The 22,065-nt window shown below is 41.2% G+C and overlaps 1 protein-coding gene across 1 annotated transcript in view; it reads left to right on the top strand.

The window, feature by feature from the left end:
• The window catches only part of THOC2 (THO complex subunit 2), a 114,693-nt gene that overhangs the window by 12,492 nt on the left and 80,136 nt on the right, over positions 1-22,065 (top strand). The window contains exons 3-5 of the mRNA XM_065410718.1: positions 33-124; positions 3,539-3,590; positions 21,442-21,512. Coding sequence (XP_065266790.1) covers positions 33-124; positions 3,539-3,590; positions 21,442-21,512 — 215 coding nt within the window. The remainder of the gene's footprint in view (positions 1-32; positions 125-3,538; positions 3,591-21,441; positions 21,513-22,065) is intronic.

Raw genomic sequence — 22,065 nt, 5'->3', positions numbered from 1 at the left:
ACACTTGTGTTCCTATGTTTTATGTTTGACAGATATCCAGCAGGCTCTGTATGAGCTTGCAAATCACGTTGTCAAGGGAAACCTAAAGCACGATCAAGCTTCTAATGTTCTCAGTGATGTTATAGTAAGTATATATTTGTACTACTCGCTGTAGGTTTATTTAATATTTTAGTTAGCTTATTACTTATGGAAGTCAAAGTAAATGGTAAACGAGCAGAAACACACCAGACCCTGCAGACATAGTCCCTTAAAACTTCTAAAGAAACTGCTTTTACTCTTCGGGCTTGTACACACTAGCACTTAGTTCAGTATAACTCAAGTGCTCAGGGGTGTGAAAAAGTCACCCGCCGAGTGACGTTAGTTGCACCATTCTGAACGCTGGTGTGGACAGCGCTGTGTCAGTGCAGGGAAGCTCTCCTGCCAACATAGCTACCACTGCTTGAGGAGGTGGACTTGGAAGTGTAAGTCCATGCCAGATACTCTGCCCATCTTGTTCTATCCCTCTCCACCTCCTTCACCTACCCCCCTTCCCACCCAAAATTAAGGTGATACTTTTGACTATTAACACCTTATAGTTTCAGCATAAGTTTAAGGTCTACTATGTGTTGTGAAGAGAGAGGGAATGAAAACACTGAAATGACAAATATTATATACAATTATAACTATTGTGCCAAGACCACGTTAAAGAATATGTTGGTGATGTTACATCTTTCCTGTTGAAGTGCACTGTAATGAATGAAAATTTCCCAAGGCTAGGTTAAAATGGTATTCATTGAAAGTATATTGAGGATCATCTGGTGAAAAGCTGAAGAGAGAAACAAATGTTTTATAGACATACGTGGGGGACTATGGTACTCAAATGCAAGCTCGTTCTTGACTGGGAAGTTTGGATATTTTTTAACTTTATGGTTCTTTTGTGTACCCACAATGCTAGCGAAGCCTTTCAGTTTTTACAATCGGTACTTTTACTATAGAAAATAGTTTAGATACTAGAATGTTCAGGAGGGAGGAGTGGGTGTTTGGGGTAGCTATCGAATAGCCCTGTGGGCTTTTTAGCTAATGCTAGGTCTGATTTATGTGGAGCTCACTTAAATTTCCAACATATTTAAAAATACCTCAGGACTGAAGCTATGAGGGGGGGAAAAAGGTGGATTGATTTAGATAACCTGTTTTAATTTTGTTTGGCTGTTGTGCTTTTTAGTTATTTTCCTAAGGAGAAGTTGATTTTCATTGGTTGGTAACCTTTAAAACATATTGATTTTCAACTGAATACAGCCTTTATGCTAATTTTGGTATTTCTTTTTGCTGACCCTGAAGGATATGCTATATCTAAATACATTTTTCTCATATTGTATAATTGTATAGCTAATGTGCACTTAATTAGATTCTAAGTTTTTACTACTTTATTATGTTAAAAAATGGTGAGTGACGCATTTCTTATTTACTAAATGATTATTGTTTTGGATTTGTGCCCAGCTGTATTTGGATGGAAATTGGAATTCAATCAACAATGCACTGAACAATTGCTTACTTTCTCATTTTTAACATACAGTTATAAAATAAATTAATTGGAATGTAAATATTGTACTTACATTTCAGTGTATAGTATATAGAGCAGTATAAACAAGTATGAAATTTTAGTTTGCACTGACTACTTTTGTGCTTTTTATGTAGCCTGTTGTAAAATAAACAGATATTTTGATGAATTGATGTACCCCCTGGATGACCTCTGTGTACTCCCAGGGGTACACATACACCTGGTGAGAGCGACTGCTATAGGCTACCCCAACAACTTCCACCAGTTCAGTAGTTTGAATATCATTACATTCTGGCAGCAAACATACACTGTTTGAATATTATTTTTATTTAAATGATATAATAGATTTAAAGTAAGTTTAGTAATTAACATAGATTCTCAATTTCAAATTTAAATAGATTTATTTTTAAAAAGAAAACCATGTATGATTTAATTTAAAGCAAACTGTTTTTTTAATTTAACTTTTTTTTAATCTACCCTGATTTATATGGCATTGGCTTTTCAATATACTTATCCTAGGGCAGTGTTTCTCAAACTGTGGCCGCCGCTTGTGTAGGAAAAGCCCCTGGCGGGCCTGGCGGGTTTGTTTACCTGCCGCGTCCGCAGGTCCGGCCGATTGTGGCTCCCACTGGCCGCGGTTCACTGCTCCAGTCCAATGGGAGCTGCTGGAAGCGGCACAGGCCGAGGGGCGTACTGGCCGCTGCTTCCAGCAGCTCCCACTGGCATGCAGCGGCAAACCGCGGCCAGTGGGAGCCGCGATAGGCTGGACCTCCGGACTAAACAAACTGGCCCGGCCCACCAGGGGCTTTCCCTACACAAGCGGCGGCCCCAGTTTGAGAAACACTGTCCTACGGTGAAACGGGAACCCCAAGATCTGGAGTTACTGTGTGTTAGTGTTTGGGTGCATAGTGTATGGTGTCAGTTTGCAGATGATTTGTTACATGAAGCCATTTCTTAAATTCTCTGATTTTTAATTTAGAAATTAAGGGAGATGTTCAAAGGCACAAATGACATTTAGGGTACCTACATTCTCTTGACTTAGGATACCTGACTGTCATTTGTGCCTTTGACAGTCCACCCCTTATTTACACCACTTCTGAAACAGTCACTGTTGTTAAGCGGTGTTCAGTCATTTTAACTGTAATGAAATGTGTGTTTTATATGTTTATATAAGTTAAAAACGATATTATGGTTCAGATTTTGCAAGTGCAAAAGTCAGAACTTTGAATTGTTTGTGACACTATACAGTTTTGAATAATTATCAAAATGAATACAACTGGCTGTGGACCTGCTTTAAACTGTAAACTTGGGATGTTTATGTTTAGGAAAATCAATGTACTGTTGATGCACAGTACATTCTTAAAATAATTTTAAATTTGATTATTAATCAAAACTTTTTCAAAGTTAGCTGGCTTAAAGTATTCTGCAATATGCTGTTCAGGCAAGGGAATATCCTTAAGGCATGCAGAATGTCATTTCTATTTAACTGTGTATCACCACCCCTTAGAATAACAAAAAGAACCCAAACCAGGTTAATTGAATCTTAATTGTGCACTCAAAAAAGGCATCTTTGGGTTGAAGAATAAATATAAAATACTTAGTTCCAAAACTGAATTGTAGAAGCACTTGAAAACAGGGACTTACAATGAGCGTGCCTTGTCAACCTTTAATAATAGCATTTCTAATTCAGTGCACTTTTAAAACCTATGCCATACCCTCAGACATGAGTTTAACTGTCTTTGAGATTTTTCTTACTGGATTTTTCTTTCAGTACTTTTCAGCTCAGTTGATAATGGTTTCCTTTGTATTAATATTTTACCAAACACATCAGGCACAATAGATAGTTAAACCACTCCTGTTAATTGATTTAACAAGAGTAATGTTAGTGGATCTAAGTTTACATTTCTGTCAAGACTCTTTCTTTCTTAAAACAATAGACTAAAATATTCTAATGACACACTGTGGTATTCCTGCATTTACTGTCTTTTTTGTTTTTGTTAGGAATTTCGGGATGACATGTCCTCCATCCTTGCTGATGTATTCTGCATATTGGGTAGGTTTCTTTCTTCCTTTCATCGCTGGAACAGTTTAGTGAAGGAGAAGTGTGTGTTGCTTAGTAAAACACTTCTTATGCCTTACCAAACTATATGTATGTTGTTTAGAAATCAAGGAAATGGATGATAGTTAGTCTGTTCGAACAGGACTATTATGCAGCTCCCTAGAACAGAGTTGAAGTTTCTGCCATTAGTACTAACGCATTGGTGCAGTGTGTCAGGCAATCCAAATTTCCAGACAACAGAGGCAGATTACTGGTCTTAACGATTGACTATTTTTAGCTGAAGATTTTTTGGTAGTTTCCCAGCAGTCTCTAGGCTTTATCTGCCCTTTATTGTAGTTTTGTGGAAGGTATCAGTGTTGGAGATGAGGCTCTTATTTACAAAAATTCCTTTCAGAACTCCCAATAAAAGGAGCAACATATGTACATTTCTGTCCTGATTGTGCAATCTTTTTACTCATTCCAATAGTCCCATGAAAGTCGATGGGAATACATGCACAAAAAAGTTACAGAAGCTTGCTCTTAGACGTTGTGAAGTCAGTGACTTAGCAATAATAACCATAATTATGACTTTTAATCAAAAGCTCTTATAAACTGGTAATTATAATTTTTCTTTAATTCTTACAAATCCGGATTGTAAATGGTAATGGTAGTTGCTATTGTAGCTGTATTTGCACTTATGCTGTTACTGAAATGGAGCTTAGTCTTACATTATACCTATTGTTCAGAAATACAGTCAGCTGGTTAGGTACAGGAAGAACAATGAGTATAGACAAAACAAATACTTTAAAGATAAGATGCAAGAGAAAAAAGTACACTTTATTCTTTTACAATATACGAAGTTGACCAAAACTTTTCTTTCCCTCTATCTACTAAAAGTTCTTCCTGCCTTTTTTTAACAGTAGAAAGATGTCATGATTTACCTTGTTTTTAATTAAGATATTTTATTGAATTTTTCAAACAGCCTATATAATATATAAAACAAACTAAGAAGATGCTTGCAGGCATGATGTAAATCCACATATATCTGGAAAAACAAGTACTATGAAAACACAACTACTAAAAAAGTATCTGCTGCCGCAGTCAGATCCATGTGGGCAGACCCTTGTGCCTTCGAAGATCAGATTACCCCAAGAGTGTCAATGTGTGTACAAAAAATAAATATGAAATGGCATAAATCACAAGGCAAAGAATATTGTGTTCTAGTCTTTAGTCAAAGGATGAATAGTCATATCTTTTAGGCAGTTTATGTAGAAATTTTGGTAATTTTTACAAAAATGGTGCTAACTGACCTATCAAAAATTTATGATATAAGAAGACTCAAATTCAGGAAGATTTAAAATTAGAAGGAACATAGCCCACCCATTTCAAAGGAATATTCTTTCTAGCTACAGTGATAGCAATCAGAAGAGCTGTTTCTTCCCATACCATCAAACATATGAGCTCTGTAACTTGATAAGTAACCTGATCTGTTATGAGAGCATTTCTGGCAGGAAGTCAGATTTATGTGTTTAATTTCATATATATATATATATTTAGTGAGATAAAGATTCTGAAAAAATTTTAAACTGTAGTTCAAAAAGTTAAATTGAATTGAGATGTGGCTTTAGTTGAGTGAGTGATCTTGCAGTTTCATTTGACTAATGAGGGACAGTGAGTCTTCTCTTAAAGATCTTTAAGATTTTGTTATCCAGGAATATATAGCATTTTACCCAAAACTGCTAACATCAATGAAATACTGGCCCAGCTACTACCATTAGTATCAGCAGCAACATTTTCTCTGTTATTGGTTTGATATCTGTATGGACCACCAAGAAACTCTTGAGACTGTTCTTTTTCTTTCTTTTCCAGATTTGTAATCTGCATGAATGTGTATAAATGTAACTGCTAATTTCATTTAGGAAACTGACTTTTCTCCCCCTTTATGTTGGAGGACTCTGATATTGTGCATTATTGCCAAAATCCTGCAGCAAAAACATGCATAATTTGGATCTGATTTTTTCAAATGTAAATAAATAAGCAGAAACATTTGGGGCTGGGAAAGAAGGGGAGGAGCAATTTGTACATAAAGGAGCCATAAAGGGGATGTCATCTTGCTTTGCATATCACCTGAGTGCTCAACAGTAGCTGTTGAGAAGGTTGTGGCTACAGGAGAAGATAATGCTGGCCTGGACTACCCTAACTTGTTTCTGAAAATGGGATCCTTGGGATCACTCAAATTCTCTATTAGTAGAAACAAGGGATTGGCAAAAAAGACCTTTTTTAATGTCTCGTGATCGATCTCACTCTAGCTTCTATATTAACATAATTTCTATTGATTTTTATGGTGAAGATTGTGGGCTTATTAATATCCCTGAACTAAATAGTTCTGGAATTTGTTCCTTTTAAAAATATCAGGGAAAATGAGGGCTAGTTTGTGCATTATTGATCTTCCCTGAGATAGGGGTTATGCATTGTTGCACTGTGTCTGGAGTAGTTCAGGAGAGAGATTGTGACTCAGGGCTAATCTACACTACTGTGCTACATCAGCTCAGCTGCACCAATGCAGCTGTGCTGCTTTAGCACGTCGGGGGGAAGATGTGCTATGCTGATGGGAGAGGCATAATTACTCCACCTCAGCGAGAGGCAGCAACTATGTTGGCGGGAGAGCGTCTCCCACTGACATACCAGTAATGTGGACAGCGCTTAGGTTGATGTAACTTGCATTGCTTGTGGGGGTGGCTTTTTCACACACCCCTCCACCCCGCACCCCCCGAGTGACTTAATTTACATTGACTTAAGCGGTAGTGTAGACAAACCTTCAGTCTGACTGCTGATCTGGGAAAAGTGTAAACTTCACTGGCTCTGTACCTAGCTTAGTGTATGTTTTCTGACATGCCAACCTAACTATGCTCTATGCTTCACCTTCTGTGCTGTGAGCAGTGTAATAGGTAGTAAGGTAGTAATGGGGCACCTTGTAGTGCTGTACAAGTGGGCCACAATCTGGCCCTAAATGCAAAAAGTAGTATTTAAAGAAACATGAAGGAGGTTGAGAAATTGAATGGCAGGAAGTTCAAAATTGAAGTTCTTCCTGCGATATTAACCAGAGCCATGTTACATGCTCTGTGCTTTTGATATCCTACATTAATAACACAAAATATATCACTGTTTAACAAGACAAACATATACTGTTAGGTATGTTCAAAGCAATGGTTAATATTGCAGGAGCAACCTTAACTTTTGCACTTGATTTCTCAGCTTCAGTGTTAAACTAACAATTGGGGTTTTTTTTGTACTCAATGTAAATGATTAGTTCCAAGTAAGGCCTGATCCTTTTTCTAGTTCTAGATTTAAAACATAGTTGTAGAAAACATATTTGCACATATGTAGAAAACATATTTAAAGGGATTAAATATTGAAGTATAAAAATCTGGTGTGGATGTTTATTGAAAAACTTTAAAATTCTTCTTTCTTTATAGAATATGCAGACTAATTGCCCAGCTACTTTATAGACAAACCATTATAGTTAACTGAGCACACAGCTGAGTTAAAATTCACAGTAATTATACCACTGTATATTATTTGGTAATTGCTACTAGATTTCTACCTGTTATGGATAATAGAAAATATAGGGTAGATTGTTTTCTCTTGAATAACTCTAAAAGCTGATTACAAAGAAAATTTGTTCAAAAAATTCAGATGCAGAATCATAGAATATCAAGGTTGGAAGGGACCTCAGGAGGTCATCTAGTCCAACCCCCTGCTCAAAGCAGGACCAATTCCCCGACAGATTTTTGCCCCAGATCCCTAAGTGGCCCCCTCAAGGATTGAACTCACAACCCTGGGTTTAGTAGGCCAATGCTCAAACCACTGAGCTATCCCTCCCCCCCCCCCCGTAGATAAATTATACAGTATCACATTCACAGTGTGATAGAGCTCAGTTTGTTTAAAAGCAGCAAGTTCATTACAGTTTTTCACTCTCAGGGTGAATAAATAATTAGACTTTAGATAATTTAAAATATTGTTGAATAAAACAGTTGTGGCATAACTGAAAAATCTGGAAAATGTAAAATAATCGTTGATACTCAAACCTCTGCTTTTCTCACAACTGTATGAATTAAGGATGCATAAGTGCTGGAACTGGGTGCCTTGGCTTGAAGTAGTAATAACTAGGGCTGTCGATTAATCACAGTTAACTCACGCGATTAACTACAAAAAATTAATCGCGATTAATCGCAGTGTTAATCGCACTGTTAAAAAATAGAATACCAATTGAAATTTATTAAATATTTTGAATGTTTTTCTACATTTTCAAATATATTGATTTCAATTACAACACAGAATACAAAGTGTACAGTGCTCACTTTATCTTTATTACAAATATTTGCACTGTAAAAATGATAAAATAAATACTGTTTTGCAATTCACCTCAGACAAGAACCGTAGTGCAATCTCTTTGTTGTGAAAGTGCAACTTACAGTGTAGATTTTGTTGTTGTTGTTATATAACTGCACTCAAAAACAAAACAATGTAAAACTTAAGAGCCTACAAGTCCACTCAGTCCTACTTCTTGTTCAGCCAATCCCTCAGAGAAACAAGTTTGTTTACATTTACAGGAGATAATGTTTCCTGCTTCTTATTTACAGTGTCACCTGACAGTGAGAACAGACGTTCTCATGGCACCTTTGTAGTCAGTATTACAAGATATTTACATGCCATATATGCTAAACATTCGTATGCCCCTTCATGCTTTGGCCACCATTCCAGAATACTTCCATGCTGATGATGCTCATTTAAAAAAAAAAAGAAGTGTTAATTACATTTGTGACTGAACTCCTTGGGGGAGAATTGTATGTCTCCTGCTCTGTGTTTTACTCGTATTCTGCCATATATTTCATGTTATAGCGGATGATGATCCAGCATGTTGTTCGTTTTAAGAATACTTTCACTGCAGATTTGACAAAACGCAAAGAAGGTACCAATGTGACAATTCTAAAGATAGCTACAGCATATAACCCAAAATCTGAGAGGGATGGGGTGTGGATCATGCTTTCAGAAGTCTTAAAAAAGCAACACTCCAGTGTCGAAACTAGAGAACCCGAACCACCAAAAAAGAAAGTCAGCCTTCCGCAGGTGGCATCTGACTCAGATGATGAAAATGAATATGCTTTGGTCTGCACTGCTTTGGATCGTTATCAAGCAGAACCCATCATCAGCACGGACGCATGTACGCTGGAGTGGTGGTTGAAGCATGAAGGGACATATGAATCTTTAGCGCATCTGGCACGGAAATATCTTGTAATGCCAGCTACAACAGTGCCATGCGAACGCCTGTTCTCACTTTCAGGTGACGTAAACAAGAAGCGGGCAGTATTATCTCCTGCAAATGTAAACAGATTTGTTTGTCTGAGCAATTGGCTGAAGAAGTAGTAGGACAGAGTGGACTTGTAGGCTCTAAAGTTTTACATTGTTTTATTTTTGAATGCAGTTATTTTTTGTACATAACTACATTTGTAGGTTCAACTTTCATGATAAAGAGATTGCACTACAATACTTGTATTAAGTGAATTGAAAAATACTATTTTTTATAATTTTTACAGTACAAATATTTATAATAAAAATAAATATAAAGTTGGCACTGTACACTTTGTATTCTGTGTTGTAATTGAAATCAATATATCCATTTGTGGATGGAAAACATCCACAAATATTTAAATAAATGGTATTTTATTATTGTTTAACAGCACGATTAATCGCGATTAATTTTTTTAATCGCTTGACAGCCCTATCAATAACCGTAATACCTGGTTTCTGCCTTCAGCACCCTCATTATAAAAATTGTTCCAGCACCACTGGCCATATGTGCTTCATATTTAAATGTCTTTGCTTTAGTCTGTCACAGATCATCACTCTTTTTATTTAGAATAGAAGTGTAGGTGTAATATTTCCAAAAAAGTGCTGTCATTCTATTTTGAGAAAGCAAAACGTCAATGGAAAATTGAATTTCAGAGGAGAATAGGCCAATACATTTCTGTGCTCCCTTTTAGTGAAAATGGTTTTATTTGTATATTGCTGTTATTTTAGAAATCAAACTTGTTTAAAAACAATTTATTAATTTATAACCTGGATTTAGTTCATTAGTAACCTCACACCTCCATTGAAACAAAATGCTTCCTGTCCCTAAAAAATTGATATTCTGAATACTTGATCATTAATTTTGCTTGGGTTCAAACGTAATACAGTTGCCAGTAAAATTTAATGTAGCCAAGGGTTTTCAGGATAGTAGTTAGTGTTTCCAAATCAAATTATTTTTGCGTAACTGGCATTTATTTTTGATATGTTCATTACCTCATTTATTATCTGTAGCTCAGTGGGTGAGTGAATATCAGTTTTACATGCAGAAATAAAAAGCTGAAGGGCTGAATTCTGTCTTGTTCCACAAGTGTAATTCAGAGCAAAATTTCATCTAATATTTCTCTCTGAAGAGTTTGCAATCTAAAGTGATAACTGACAACAGATATGGAGTAGGGGATTGTGAGCAACAGGATCAAAGATACAGGCGGTGAGAGGCAGAATATGATACAACCTGGGGTTCAAAACAGTTATTTTTTATAATTTTAAAATCTTTAAGGAAACATGTTTTATATGACAATGGAAGACTAGAGTTAGTAGGCCTGATGAAAGGGGGAGTGTTTTTTGAGGAAAAATTTGAATGAGGAGAGAACAGTTGTTCTGTGCACAAGATTAGTTAAACTGTTTCCTTGAGGCAGGGAGGTACTGAAGAAGACGCAGAGATGAGTGAGAGAAGTTTTCTTGTTTGTTCTCATTTTTCTTTAATTTATTTTGAAAATAGATAAATGTCCATTGCTCAGAAATTTTTTTTATTGTTGAAAAATAGGGGAACAGATATGCTGTGTTCTCAAATGTATTGTTCTTTTGATTCAGTGCACCGTAGTCCTGTTTCTGCTCCATAACTTTGGGTATGTCTACACTACGGGATTAATCCGAATTTACAGAATTCGAATTTTGGAAACAGATTGTATAAAGTCGAATGTATGCGGCCACACTAAGCACATTAATTCGGCGGTGTGCGTCCATGTACCGGGGCTAGCGTCGATTTCCGGAGCGTTGCACTGTGGGTAGTTATCCCATAGCTATCCCATAGTTCCCGCAGTCTCCCCCGCCCATTGGAATTCTGGGTTGAGATCCCAGTGCCTGATGGGGCAAAAAACATTGTCGCAGGTGGTTCTGGGTACAGCCTCACCCTTCTCTCCATGAAAGCAATGGCAGACAACCGTTTCGCGCCTTTTTTCCTGGGTGAACACTGCAGACGCCATACCACGGCAAGCATGGAGCCCGCTCAGCTCAAGACAGCAGTCATGAACATTGTAAACACCTCGCACATTCTCGTGCAGTTTATGCTGAACTAGGACCAGAAAAACGAGGCGAGGAGGAGGCGGCGACGGCAGCGCAGCGACAAGAGTGATGAGGACATGGACACAGAATTCTCTCAAACCGCGGGCCCCGGTGCTTTGGAGATCATGTTGTTAATGGGGCAGGTTCTATCCGTGGAACGCCGATTCTGGCCCCGGGAAACAAGCACAGGCTGGTGGGAACGCATAGTGTTGCAGGTGTGGGACGATTCCCAGTGGCTGCGAAACTTTCGCATGCGTAAGGGCACTTTCATGGAACTTTGTGACTTGCTGTCCCCTGCCCTGAAGTGCCAGAATACCAAGATGAGAGCAGCCCTCACAGTTGAGAAGCGAGTGGCGATAGCCCTGTGGAAGCTTGCAATGCCAGACAGCTACCGGTCAGTCGGGAATCAATTTGGAGTGGGCAAATCTACTGTGGGGGCTGCTGTGATGCAAGTAGCCAAAGCAATCACTGAGGTGCTGCTACGAAAGGTAGTGACTCTGGGAAATGTGCAGGTCATAGTGGATGGCTTTGCTGCAATGGCATTCCCTAACTGTGGTGGGGTGATAGATGGAACCCATATCCCTATCTTGGCACTGGAGCACCAGGGTACCCAGTTCATAAACCGCAAGGGGTACTTTTCAATGGTGCTGCAAGCACTGGTGGATCACAAGGGACGTTTCACCAACATCAACGTGGGCTGGCTGGGAAGGGTTCATGATGCTCGCGTCTTCAGGAACACTACTCTGTTTAAACGGCTGCAGCAAGGGACTTACTTCCCGGACCAGAAAATAACCGTTGGGGATGTTGAAATGCCAATAGTTATCCTTGGGGACCCAGTTTACCCCTTAATGCCATGGGTCATGAAGCCATACACAGGCAGCCTGGACAGGAGTCAGGAGCTGTTCAACTACAGGCTGAGCAAGTGCAGAATGGTGGTAGAATGTGCATTTGGATGTTTAAAAGGTCGCTGGCGATCGTTACTGACTCGCTCAGACCTCAGCCAAACCAATATCCCCATTGTTATTGCTGCTTGCTGTGTGCGCCACTATCTCTGTGAAAGTAAGGGGGAGACCTTTATGGCGGGGTGGGAGGCTGAGGCAAATCTGATTACGCGCAGCCAGTCACCAGGGCGATTAGAAGAGCACACCAGGAAGCGCTGCGCATCAGAGAAGCTTTGAAAGAAGCAGTTTCATGACAGGCCAGGCTACAGTGTGAAATTTCTGTTTGTTTCTCCTTGATGAAAACCCGCCCCCTTTATTGACTCATTCTCTGTAAGGAACCCACCCTCCCCCTTTGATCACAGCTTGCTTTCAAGGGAAATAAAGTCACTATTGTTTAAAAATCATTTATTCTTTATTAATTGATTATAAAAAGAGGGAGAGAACCCGGGTGGGGTTTGGGAGGAGGATTGGCGGGAAGGAAAAGGCCACTAAAAAAAGGTTTAAAAAAATGACAGCCTTTTGCTTGGGCTGTCCACTGGGGTGGAATGGGAGGGTGCACGGAGCCTCCCCCCCCCGCGTTCTTACACGTCTGGGTGAGGAGGCTATGGAACATGGGGAGGGGGGTTATACAGGGGCTGTAGCGCCAGTCTGTGATCCTGCTGCCGTTCCTGAAGCTCCACCAGACGCCGGAGCATGTCTGTTTGCTCACACAGCAGCCCCAGGGTTGCATCCTGCCTCCTCTGATCTTCCTGCCGCCACCTCTCATCTCGAGCATCTCTCCTCTCCTCACGTTGGTCCCTCCTGTCCTCACGTTCACTGGCATCTTTCCTATACTTTGAAACCGTGTCCTTCCACTCATTCAGATGAGCTCTTTCACTGCGGGTGGATTCCATGATTTCCGCGAACATCTCGTCTCGCGTCCTCTTTTTCCGACGCCTTATCTGAGATAGCCTTCGGGACGGAGGAGGGAGGCTTGAAAAATTTGCAGCTGCTGGAGGGAGGGGGAAAAAGGAGAGAATTTTTTATGCTGGAGGGAGGGGGAAAAAGGAGAGAATTTTTTAAAAAGATATATTTTACAGAACAATGCTTATACTCTTTCACGGTGAACAACACTATTCACATTACATAGCACGTGATTTCTGTGCAAGGTCGCATTTTGCCTCTTAATATTGAGTGCCTGTGGTTTTGCTGCTAGAGCTCACAGACTCAGGTCCGGGCAACAGAATTCGGCTTGCATGCGGCCATGGTAAGCCATTGTCTTTCGGCTTCTGCGCCCTCCTTTCCCACATACCAAGCAAAGCCTGTTGTGTGCTGCGGTTTTCCTGTTAACCTTCAGCAGCAGAAAACAAACTAACCCCCCCCATCCAATTCTCTGGATGATCGCTTTATCCCTCCCCCCACCGCGTGGCTGGTATCAGGGAAGATCCCTGCAGGAACCAAACTAACACCCCCACTCCCCCCGCCATGAATTCTCTGGGATGATCGCTTTACCCCTCCCCCCACCGCGTGGCTGGTATCAGGGAAGATCCCTGCTAGCCAAACGCGAAAAGCTCAGGGCCAATTCCCCCCATCCCCCGCGCTTGGCTAACTGCAGGGAAGGATTACTTTTCAGCCACAGGCAAACAGCCCAGTAGGAACGGCCACCTCTGTCCCCTTAATTAAATTCCCGTATTTCAACCAGGTTACCATGAGCGATATCACTCTCCTGAGGATTACAAGCGAGATAAAGAACTGATGTTGCTTGAATGCTAGCAAACACCGGGACCATACGCTGCCAGGCTTTGTCATGCAATGATACCAAATTACTTGCTACTAGCATGGCGTGGTCAAGTGTCCTACCATGGAGGACGGAATAAGGCTGCACTGCCCAGAAACCTTGTGGAAAGGCTTTTGGATTACCTCCAGGAGAGCTTCATGGAGATGTCCCTGGAGGATTTCTGCTCCATCCCCAGACACGTTAATAGACTTCTCCAGTAGCTGTACTGGCCGCGAATGCACCCCAAGTCCTCAGGGCAAAGTAATCATTAAAAAACGCTTGCTTTTAAAACAAGTTTTATATTTTAAAAGGTAAACTCACCTGAGGTCCCTTCCATGTGGTCATGGTCTTGTATACTGGCTTGGGAGGGTACTTCAGTCAGGCTGAGAAAAAGATCCTGGCTGTTGGGGAGAACGGAGTGCTGTGTGCTCTCCGCAAGCTCGTCGTCCTCCTCCTCCTCCTCCTCTTCCCCGTCCGCAGAATACTCAGGTGTGGCTGATGAGATTACCCCCGCCTCGGAATCCACGGTCAGAGGTGGGGTAGTGGTGGCGGCCCCCCCTAGAATTGCATGCAGCTCGGCGTAGAAGCGGCATGTCCGCGTCTCTGACCCGGAGTGACCGTTTGCCTCCTTTGTTTTTTGATAGGCTTGTCTGAGCTCCTTGACTTTCACGCGGCACTGATCTGAGTCCCTATTGTGGCCTCTCTCCATCATGCCCTTGGAGATTTTTTCAAAAGTTTTGTCATTTCGTCTTTTCGAACAAAGTTCTGCTAGCACTGAATCCTCTCCCCATATAGCGATCAGATCCAGTACCTCCCGTGTGGTCCATGCTGGTGCTCTTTTTCAATTATCGGCCTGCATGGTTACCTGTGCTGATGAGCTCTCTGTGGTCACCTGTGCTCTCCACGCTGGGCAAACAGGAAATAAAATTCAAATGTTTGCGGGGCTTTTCCTGTCTACCTGGCCAGTGCATCCGAGTTCAGATTGCTGTCCAGAGCAGTCACAATAGTGCACTGTGGGATAGCTCCCGGAGGTCAATACCATCGAATTGCGGCCACACTAACCCTACTTTGAAATGGCAATATCGATTTCGGCGCTACTCCGCTCGTCGGGGAGGAGTACAGAAATCGATTTTAAGAGCCCTTTATTTCGAAATAAATGGCTTCGTTGTGTGGACGGGGGCAGGGTTAATTCGATTTAACGCTGCTAAATTCGAATTAAACTCATAGTGTAGACCAGGCCTCTGTAAAACTAAATTCTGACTGGTTTTACTTAAGACTTTCGTGAGCGAGCTCAGAATGAATAGGGATTAAAACTTTTCTTTTTAGTAACTGCTGTAGGACCTGTATTGGTACCAAACTTAATACATGATTTTAGCAGTTGATATCTCACAAACTGCTAGATCTAGAGATGAATATTCACCATTTGAAAGCTGAAATTCTAATCTGCTTTCATACACTATAATGCAATGGTTCTCAAATTTCTTGAGCCTGCAGACCACTTGTCAGTTTTTTAACTACACCATATTAAACACTAATTTTAATCAGAGTGTTTTTTCTCCTTTGGTTCTTGCTGGTGCTGCTGAGGCTCTGGTTGGCTTATTTTCCCAAAACAGTGATTAGCAATATGCATACTGTAATCAGCTGGATAATATATTGTGGCCAGACTAGACTATACAAAATTCTGAATAATTTTGCAGGGAAGAAAAAAAACCTTTGCACTGTGTGGTGGTCTTTAAAAAATATCATTTAGATTCATGAGGAAAAGTCAACTCTAGTGGGGAAGGTATAATAGTTTCCAGTGAAAGGGAATGAATTCTTCTGTTCCCTTCCTTACTGCCCAGAATTCATTCAGTTTGTGCATTGTGTTAGTATACACACATGCATAGTCAATTATGTACTTAGTTATAATCTTAAAGTTTTTGGATTCATCTTTGTCATCAGAAATTCAACTTTTAAAGATTGTATCGTTTTTCTCTTTTTCCCCTTCATGCCAGTTTACTTTCTTTGATATTGTATCGTCCTCCAACTGTGTATCTCTCTCCATCCTTTGTCCTCTTTTCTTCCCTGCTGTATCACTTTCTCAGGGTGTCAGGTCTGAGAGTTACTGTGTTGCACCCCCACTGCCTCACTAAGAAAGGGAGTCTGACTTGGGGTAGCTGGGTGTCAGCTTGCTGACACTGCTGGCCCTTCAGCCATTCAAGCACTCTCCTCAGGACTCTGCCAGTCCTAGTCTCAGTCTACCAAAGTAACAAGCTAATCTTGTCTAAAGCAGTGTCTCACCTAAGACCTTTCTTGCAGTGTTTCAGAGGTTGAGATCCTGTTTTCATGGGCATAACTGCACTGCCCGCTTACCCCCTCAAGTGCAGGATAAAAGAAGGGTCTTGGTGCCTTCCTCTTATACCCAAGGATAGGATGATTTCCTGTGGTTTCCGTGCTGGAGTGCTGGCTTCAAGGTGTCTCCCATACTCTTGTTTATTTCACGTACCCTGTGGACCTGTTTCTCCTGTTGACTTTCACATGTAAATGGGACTCTCTTTGTGTCAGTTTTACAAAGCTTAATTTACTTTGGAGACAAGGATGGTTGAATATACATGCTTTTATCTGTCAGAAGATCTCTTTGTCCACTCTGCCTTGTAACAGGCTTTACAACATCATTTCAGCATGTATACACAATTCCTTACTTACATTGCACCACATTATTAATGACCAGCATGCCATTAACTTTCATCTGATACCTCTCATGCCATTCTTTAAAGGGATAAATACTATGAAAGCAGTGTGTTGGGTGTAATATGTTTGGCAGGCCTGATAGGGTTACTGTTACAAGACACTGAACCCTTTGCCAGCTGGCATTCAGTGGTACTTAGTCATACCTGCATTCTTTACATTTCTTTAAATCTCTTTCTTCCTTTCCCCCCTCTTGCCGTCTCTCTTCTTCTTTCCCAGGCTCTTTTTTCAGCCCCCATTTCTGCAGTGTGGCTGAGGTTCTGCATATTCTATCTACAGGAATATGTAAATATGGCTGCTGGCTTCCCTGTGCTGGGGAGAGAGAAATTGGCCACCCTTTGTTACTCCTGAGGGAATTCTGTGTCAAAAAATTAAAAATTCTGCAAATAAATAAATGTGGCCCCAGCATGGCAGTAGAGAGTACAGGCCACTGACTGCATTGAGGTGGGAGATCATCCTGAAGCCCCCACATCTCCCGGTACAGGGACTCGGAAGTGAGGTTGCACCTGACCCTGACATAGCGCAAGGGCTGGGCCTGCCCCAGAAACACCCTGGGGCCCTGTCCCTCTGCACCAGGTGTACTAGGTGTGGGTGGGCAGGCTCAGCCCAGCAGGATCAGAGAATGGAGGGGCTTAGTGTGGGGTGAGAGGTTTCTGTGTGGGGCAGTCTGGGTGCGTGCGGCTCAGTGGGAATCTGGATACACGGGCTCGTTGGGGGGGTTCTGTGTCAGGGGCAATGGGACTCTGCAGGGGATTCAGATGAAGGTGGTGGGGCTCATCGGGGGGAGTCTGTGTGTGTGGAGGGGCTCAGTGGGGAAGTCCAGGTGCTGGGGGAGTGGGGCTTGATGGGGTGGGGAGCTTATCAGAGGGGTCTTGGTGTAGGGGGGTAGGGCTTGTCAGGATGAGGGTTCAATGGGCCTGCTTAACCGGGGAGCCCCAGTTGCTGCCGAGGGGACTCTGCATGCCGGACTCCCGATTTCCCCTCCCCCTCTTGTTCTCACTCCCACATTCCACCCCCTTTCTTTTTCACTGCCTCTTCCCTTTACCCCCTCTTCCCTCATTTCCTCCACCCCCACTTACCCAGCTCCACTGCGGGCACTCACTGTTGCAAGAAAACAGGAAGGCTCCCAGCACACACAGCGGCACTAGGACCCAGGAGGCAGTGTTCAGCTGCAGAGTCAGTAGAGCCTCCTTCAGCTAGGCAGCTCTGCACTTGCAGAAATGAAGGGGGGCAGCGGCACGTAACCCCGTTTCCCCCCTCCCATGTCTCATCTCTGTTTGGAGGGGGCCCCAAAACTGCGCCCATGGTTGTATGTGTTCTTCTCTCCCCACTCCCCCCCTCCCCCGCAGGGAAGCACAGGAATTGGGGAGGGGGGGGGAGCATTTTCTGTGTGCTTGCAGTCACAGACTCCCCACAGGGGTAATCTGTGACTCATCTCACACCTTATTTGAAGGAAAGTGGAAGGGATGGTGTTAAAGGCCATCTTGATCTCAGTTCCAACCTTTTCCTTCAAATAATGAGCAGCAGGGAGTAGAACTGATGATATTGGTCTGTCACCTCAGTACAACGAAACAAGTGGCCATAATGACAGGCTCCTGCAGCTGAACTCAGCTGTTTGTACAGAGATGACTGCAGAGCAATGGGCTCCTTGGCTGGTGCTAGTGAGGCCTACTTTGAAAACTGTTGTGGTAAAGCATTAGTTTCTCTCTCTCGTGGGTCTTGTGTTAATACTCACTACATCATGTTGAAATTGAAGCCAAGAAGGGGAAGATGGATTGGAAACAGAATGATGTGGTTTTAATATGTGATTTTTGCAAAGTGCCAATGGCTGTTCTTTTGTTGGAAACCTTGAATCTCAGCTTTGTGGCAATCTGGGGACATTCATTTTTGTATCCCTTATGATTTGTGATATCTAAGATCTTAAAACTATCACTGATCCCCTTGGCCTTAGCAGTGCTGTTTTGGCACTGGTACAGTCTGAATATAGCAAGTCTCAAACATGTCACTTCAATTCCAAGTCAAATTAAGTTCTGCAGAAGAGCCATTAGGGTTTTCTCTTAGTAAATGCAAACTAAATCCAGATTTCTTAGTGGCTTCATGGGGAGAGTTTCCTGACTAGAAACTTGAACGTCACGTTGCCAAATATGGCAGCTGGTCTAAAGAAGTTCGGCCACAAAGGCTGCTCCTTATTTTGAAGGACAAGTGCTCATCTCTGCTTGAGATAGTTAATATCTGACTGTAATCAATGATTTCATATATGTCCTATGACTGGGATAGTTCTCCACTGGCTATTGAAGCTAAGGAAGAAGCTTTTAAAGGGGGCCACTGCCTTAAAGTATTGCGCTTTCCCTTTAACAGCTCTATTCTGGAGGTCACCCAGGGAGAAAAATCAAAACAACATGAGGACCTGAGATATGGGATTGGAGTGGGTGGTAGCCCCAGCCACACTCCAGCGATCAGGAAAGGACAGAAAGGCACCCCCTTCACTCCCAAGTAACTTATTTTTAAACCTGGTCATAGCTTAGGGCCTGTCAGTCTCATCTGGAGTTGTGCAGGTGAGTCATTTCAGCCCTAAGCTGCACAGCCTGCCTTGAGGAGAACAGGAAAACTGTCCTGGGAATTGATAGCAGATGTGGGCTGTAGGGTGGTAACTTGCATGACCCACCACCTCGCTCCCAAAGATTGAAGAGGAGGGGGAAAGGTTTGCTTTCCATCACAAGCCACCCTGTTCATCTGAATGTCTGCCTACTACAAGACCAGCATATGTGATCTGAGCTCATGTGACTCTAAGCCAAGGGTCAGCAACCTTTCAGAAGTGGTGTGCCGAGTCTTCATTTATTCACTCTAATTTAAGGTTTCGCGTGCCAGTAATACATTTTAACGTTTTTAGAAGGTCTCTTTCTATAAATCTATAATATAGAACTAAACTATTGTTGTATGTAAAGTAAATAAGGTTTTTTAAAAAATGTTTAAGAAGCTTCATTTAAAATTAAATTAAAATGCATAGTCCCCCAGACTATGGCCCCCAGTGGCCAGGACCCAGGCAGTGTGAGTGCCACTGAAAAATCAGCTGGTGTGCCGCAGGTTGCCTACCTCTGCTCTAAGCTATGGCTGTATTGTACCAGAAGAGAGACTTCATTTAAGGAACCACTGCCATGGTCTTCAAACTATGTGGTCAAATACGCTATCTTTTAAAAACAATCATGCTGTTTATGTGCACTTCATTTCTCACCATTGATATATTTGAGTGAAAATAGATTTCCATTTCCCCTCCAGTATGTATCCATCATTGTCTCGCCTGATTTGAAATCCTCATTGGCTCTTACTTTTAAACACACAGATTTTCTCACTTTTTCTCACTTTCTCATTCTTCATCCCAAATCCACAATCATGGAACAGGAGATGCAGAAAAAGGCACAACGTTTTAATGGGGTTTGGATAAAATGTATTATTTGCTATAATAATACAGTAGTGGGTACGCTATCACTTGTAATTTTTAAAACTGCTGGTCAGAATATTTAAGGATAAATCTGTACTGAAAGGGGGGATAACTTAATAGACTTTGGAGATGACAGTACCTAGGAATCTAAGATTGTGTCAATGGAAGAAAAGTCAAGAATGTGAACTGAGAAAGAAAAATTGAGGATGCATTTCTGATGCTTTATCTCTATGGAATTATGGAAGCATGTAACAGAAGAGTAAAACACATCTAAGTAGTAGTATAAAGATCACAATGTTAAGGCAGTCTTCTAGTACATTTAATGAGTACTCAGTCCAGACTCTATCAAATTGAACTCAACAGGTTATGGCAGTGGTTTTGAAACATTGTTTAAAGCCTCTGTTGTGAATGAGTGGGCAATCTGCCTGCACCTCATTGGCATTTTCTCTGTGTTTCTGCTCTCTCTCCATTTTTCTATCTGTTTTTCCCCTTGCATTTTCTTGTAGGGTTTTCCCTCTCTTGCTCTTCCCTGTCTTGATGAATTAGAGGGATCTAAACTGCTCTGGACCGGGGTAGTCTGTTGGTTACTGTGTTGTGGAATGTGTGCTTCTGTAGGACCTGATTAGCTGCCTGAATGGCTCTCTCATGTTACTGCTTCAACAGCTGACTGTAACAGCAGAAAGAAAGAGAGAGAGAGAATGTGGAGAAAAAGCACAGGGAGGGTAGACCAGTGACGTAAGGGGAACAGATAACTCTTTACCAGCTTCAGATCGAGAGAATGTTTATACTGTACAGAATATAGTAGAATCTCAGAGTTATGAACACCTCAAGAATGTAACTGAACAAAATGTTATAGTTCTTTCAAAAGTTTACAACTGAACATTGACTTAATACAAATTTGAAACTTTACTATGCAGAAGAAAAATGCTTCTTTTAACCATCTTAATTTAAATGAAATAAGCACAGGAAGTTTCCTTACCTTGTCAATTATTTTTTAAACTTTCCTTTTTTTTTAGTAGTTTGTTTAGCACAGTACTGTACTGTATTTGCTCTCCACCCCCTGATTGCGTACTCCCAGTTCCAAATGAGGTGTGTGGTTGACCGGTCAGTTTCGTAACTCTGAGGTTCTATTGTATGTTGGTTTCCCTACCTCCTGGTCCTATCCCTCCTTCTACCTGCAGTATCTACTGCTGGTCATAGGCCTCATTCAGACAGGGAGAAGGGCAAGAAAAAAGTGAATTCTCTTCTGTCATTCATTCTTGTCTCCAGCATTTGGGCCACCAGTGTTTACAATCGCTGGATTTATAGGTGTGAAGTGTGTGAATTCTTTTTATCAATAGAATCAGCCACTAAATATTACAGTAAGCCTGGTGTTAATGAATGGTTAGACTAGGCACAGAATCAGAATGTTAATTATAACTGAATCTTAAACACTAGTATGATGTGCAAGCAGATTTTTACCAGGATTCATCACAAAAGGAAGAATGGGCCTTCTACATTGCAGTGGAGAAATCAGAGAGAAACCAGAAAGATATGTCTCCATGACCAGTAATGTCTCATTTTCCCCTTCCCCATATTCCTTTACTTCAGATATCGAAACAAGTTGTTTAGAAGAAAAAAGCAAGAGAGATCATTTTACACAACTGGTGTTAGCCTGTTTGGTAAGTTGCACTTACATACTTCTTGGGTAGCAAAAAACTTCCATGTTAAAATATGACAAGAAAATTGAAATCGGTATCTTTTACCAGATATTTTTTAGGGAAAAAATTGTATGTAATGTAATTATTGAGTTAATTTTTAAATTATTACTTATTTTGTAAGAAATACTGTGTATGTATACGACATATACTAAATTGTTGTATATTTCAAACCACAAGTTTTTAGTGCCAAGAGAATAACTACAAAATTATTTTCATCCTTGTAGTCAGAAGGTTTGTTAGTGTGAGGTAAAGCAGAATAACAGACTAGATAGACCAGTTGTCTTAGCACATATGGCAAATTCTGTGGTCTTTATTATGTAGACGTATAAGAACAGATAACTGTTTTAACTAGTTGCACTATAATTGCACAGAATGACTAGTCATTAGTTTCAGGCAGAATAGTTTGTGAACAACAGTGTGTGTTCTTCCTCCTCCAAATTTACTCCTCTTTTATTGATTAATTCTTTCCCACAAAAATAAAGATCACGGAGGAAAGAATTAGATAAATTGCCTA

The sequence above is a fragment of the Emys orbicularis genome, chromosome 9 (genome assembly GCF_028017835.1).
Source record: "Emys orbicularis isolate rEmyOrb1 chromosome 9, rEmyOrb1.hap1, whole genome shotgun sequence".
Classification (NCBI taxonomy): Eukaryota; Metazoa; Chordata; order Testudines; family Emydidae; genus Emys; species Emys orbicularis.
The sequence above is the reverse complement of the archived record's forward strand: the minus strand, read 5'-3'. Positions and strand labels throughout refer to the sequence as shown.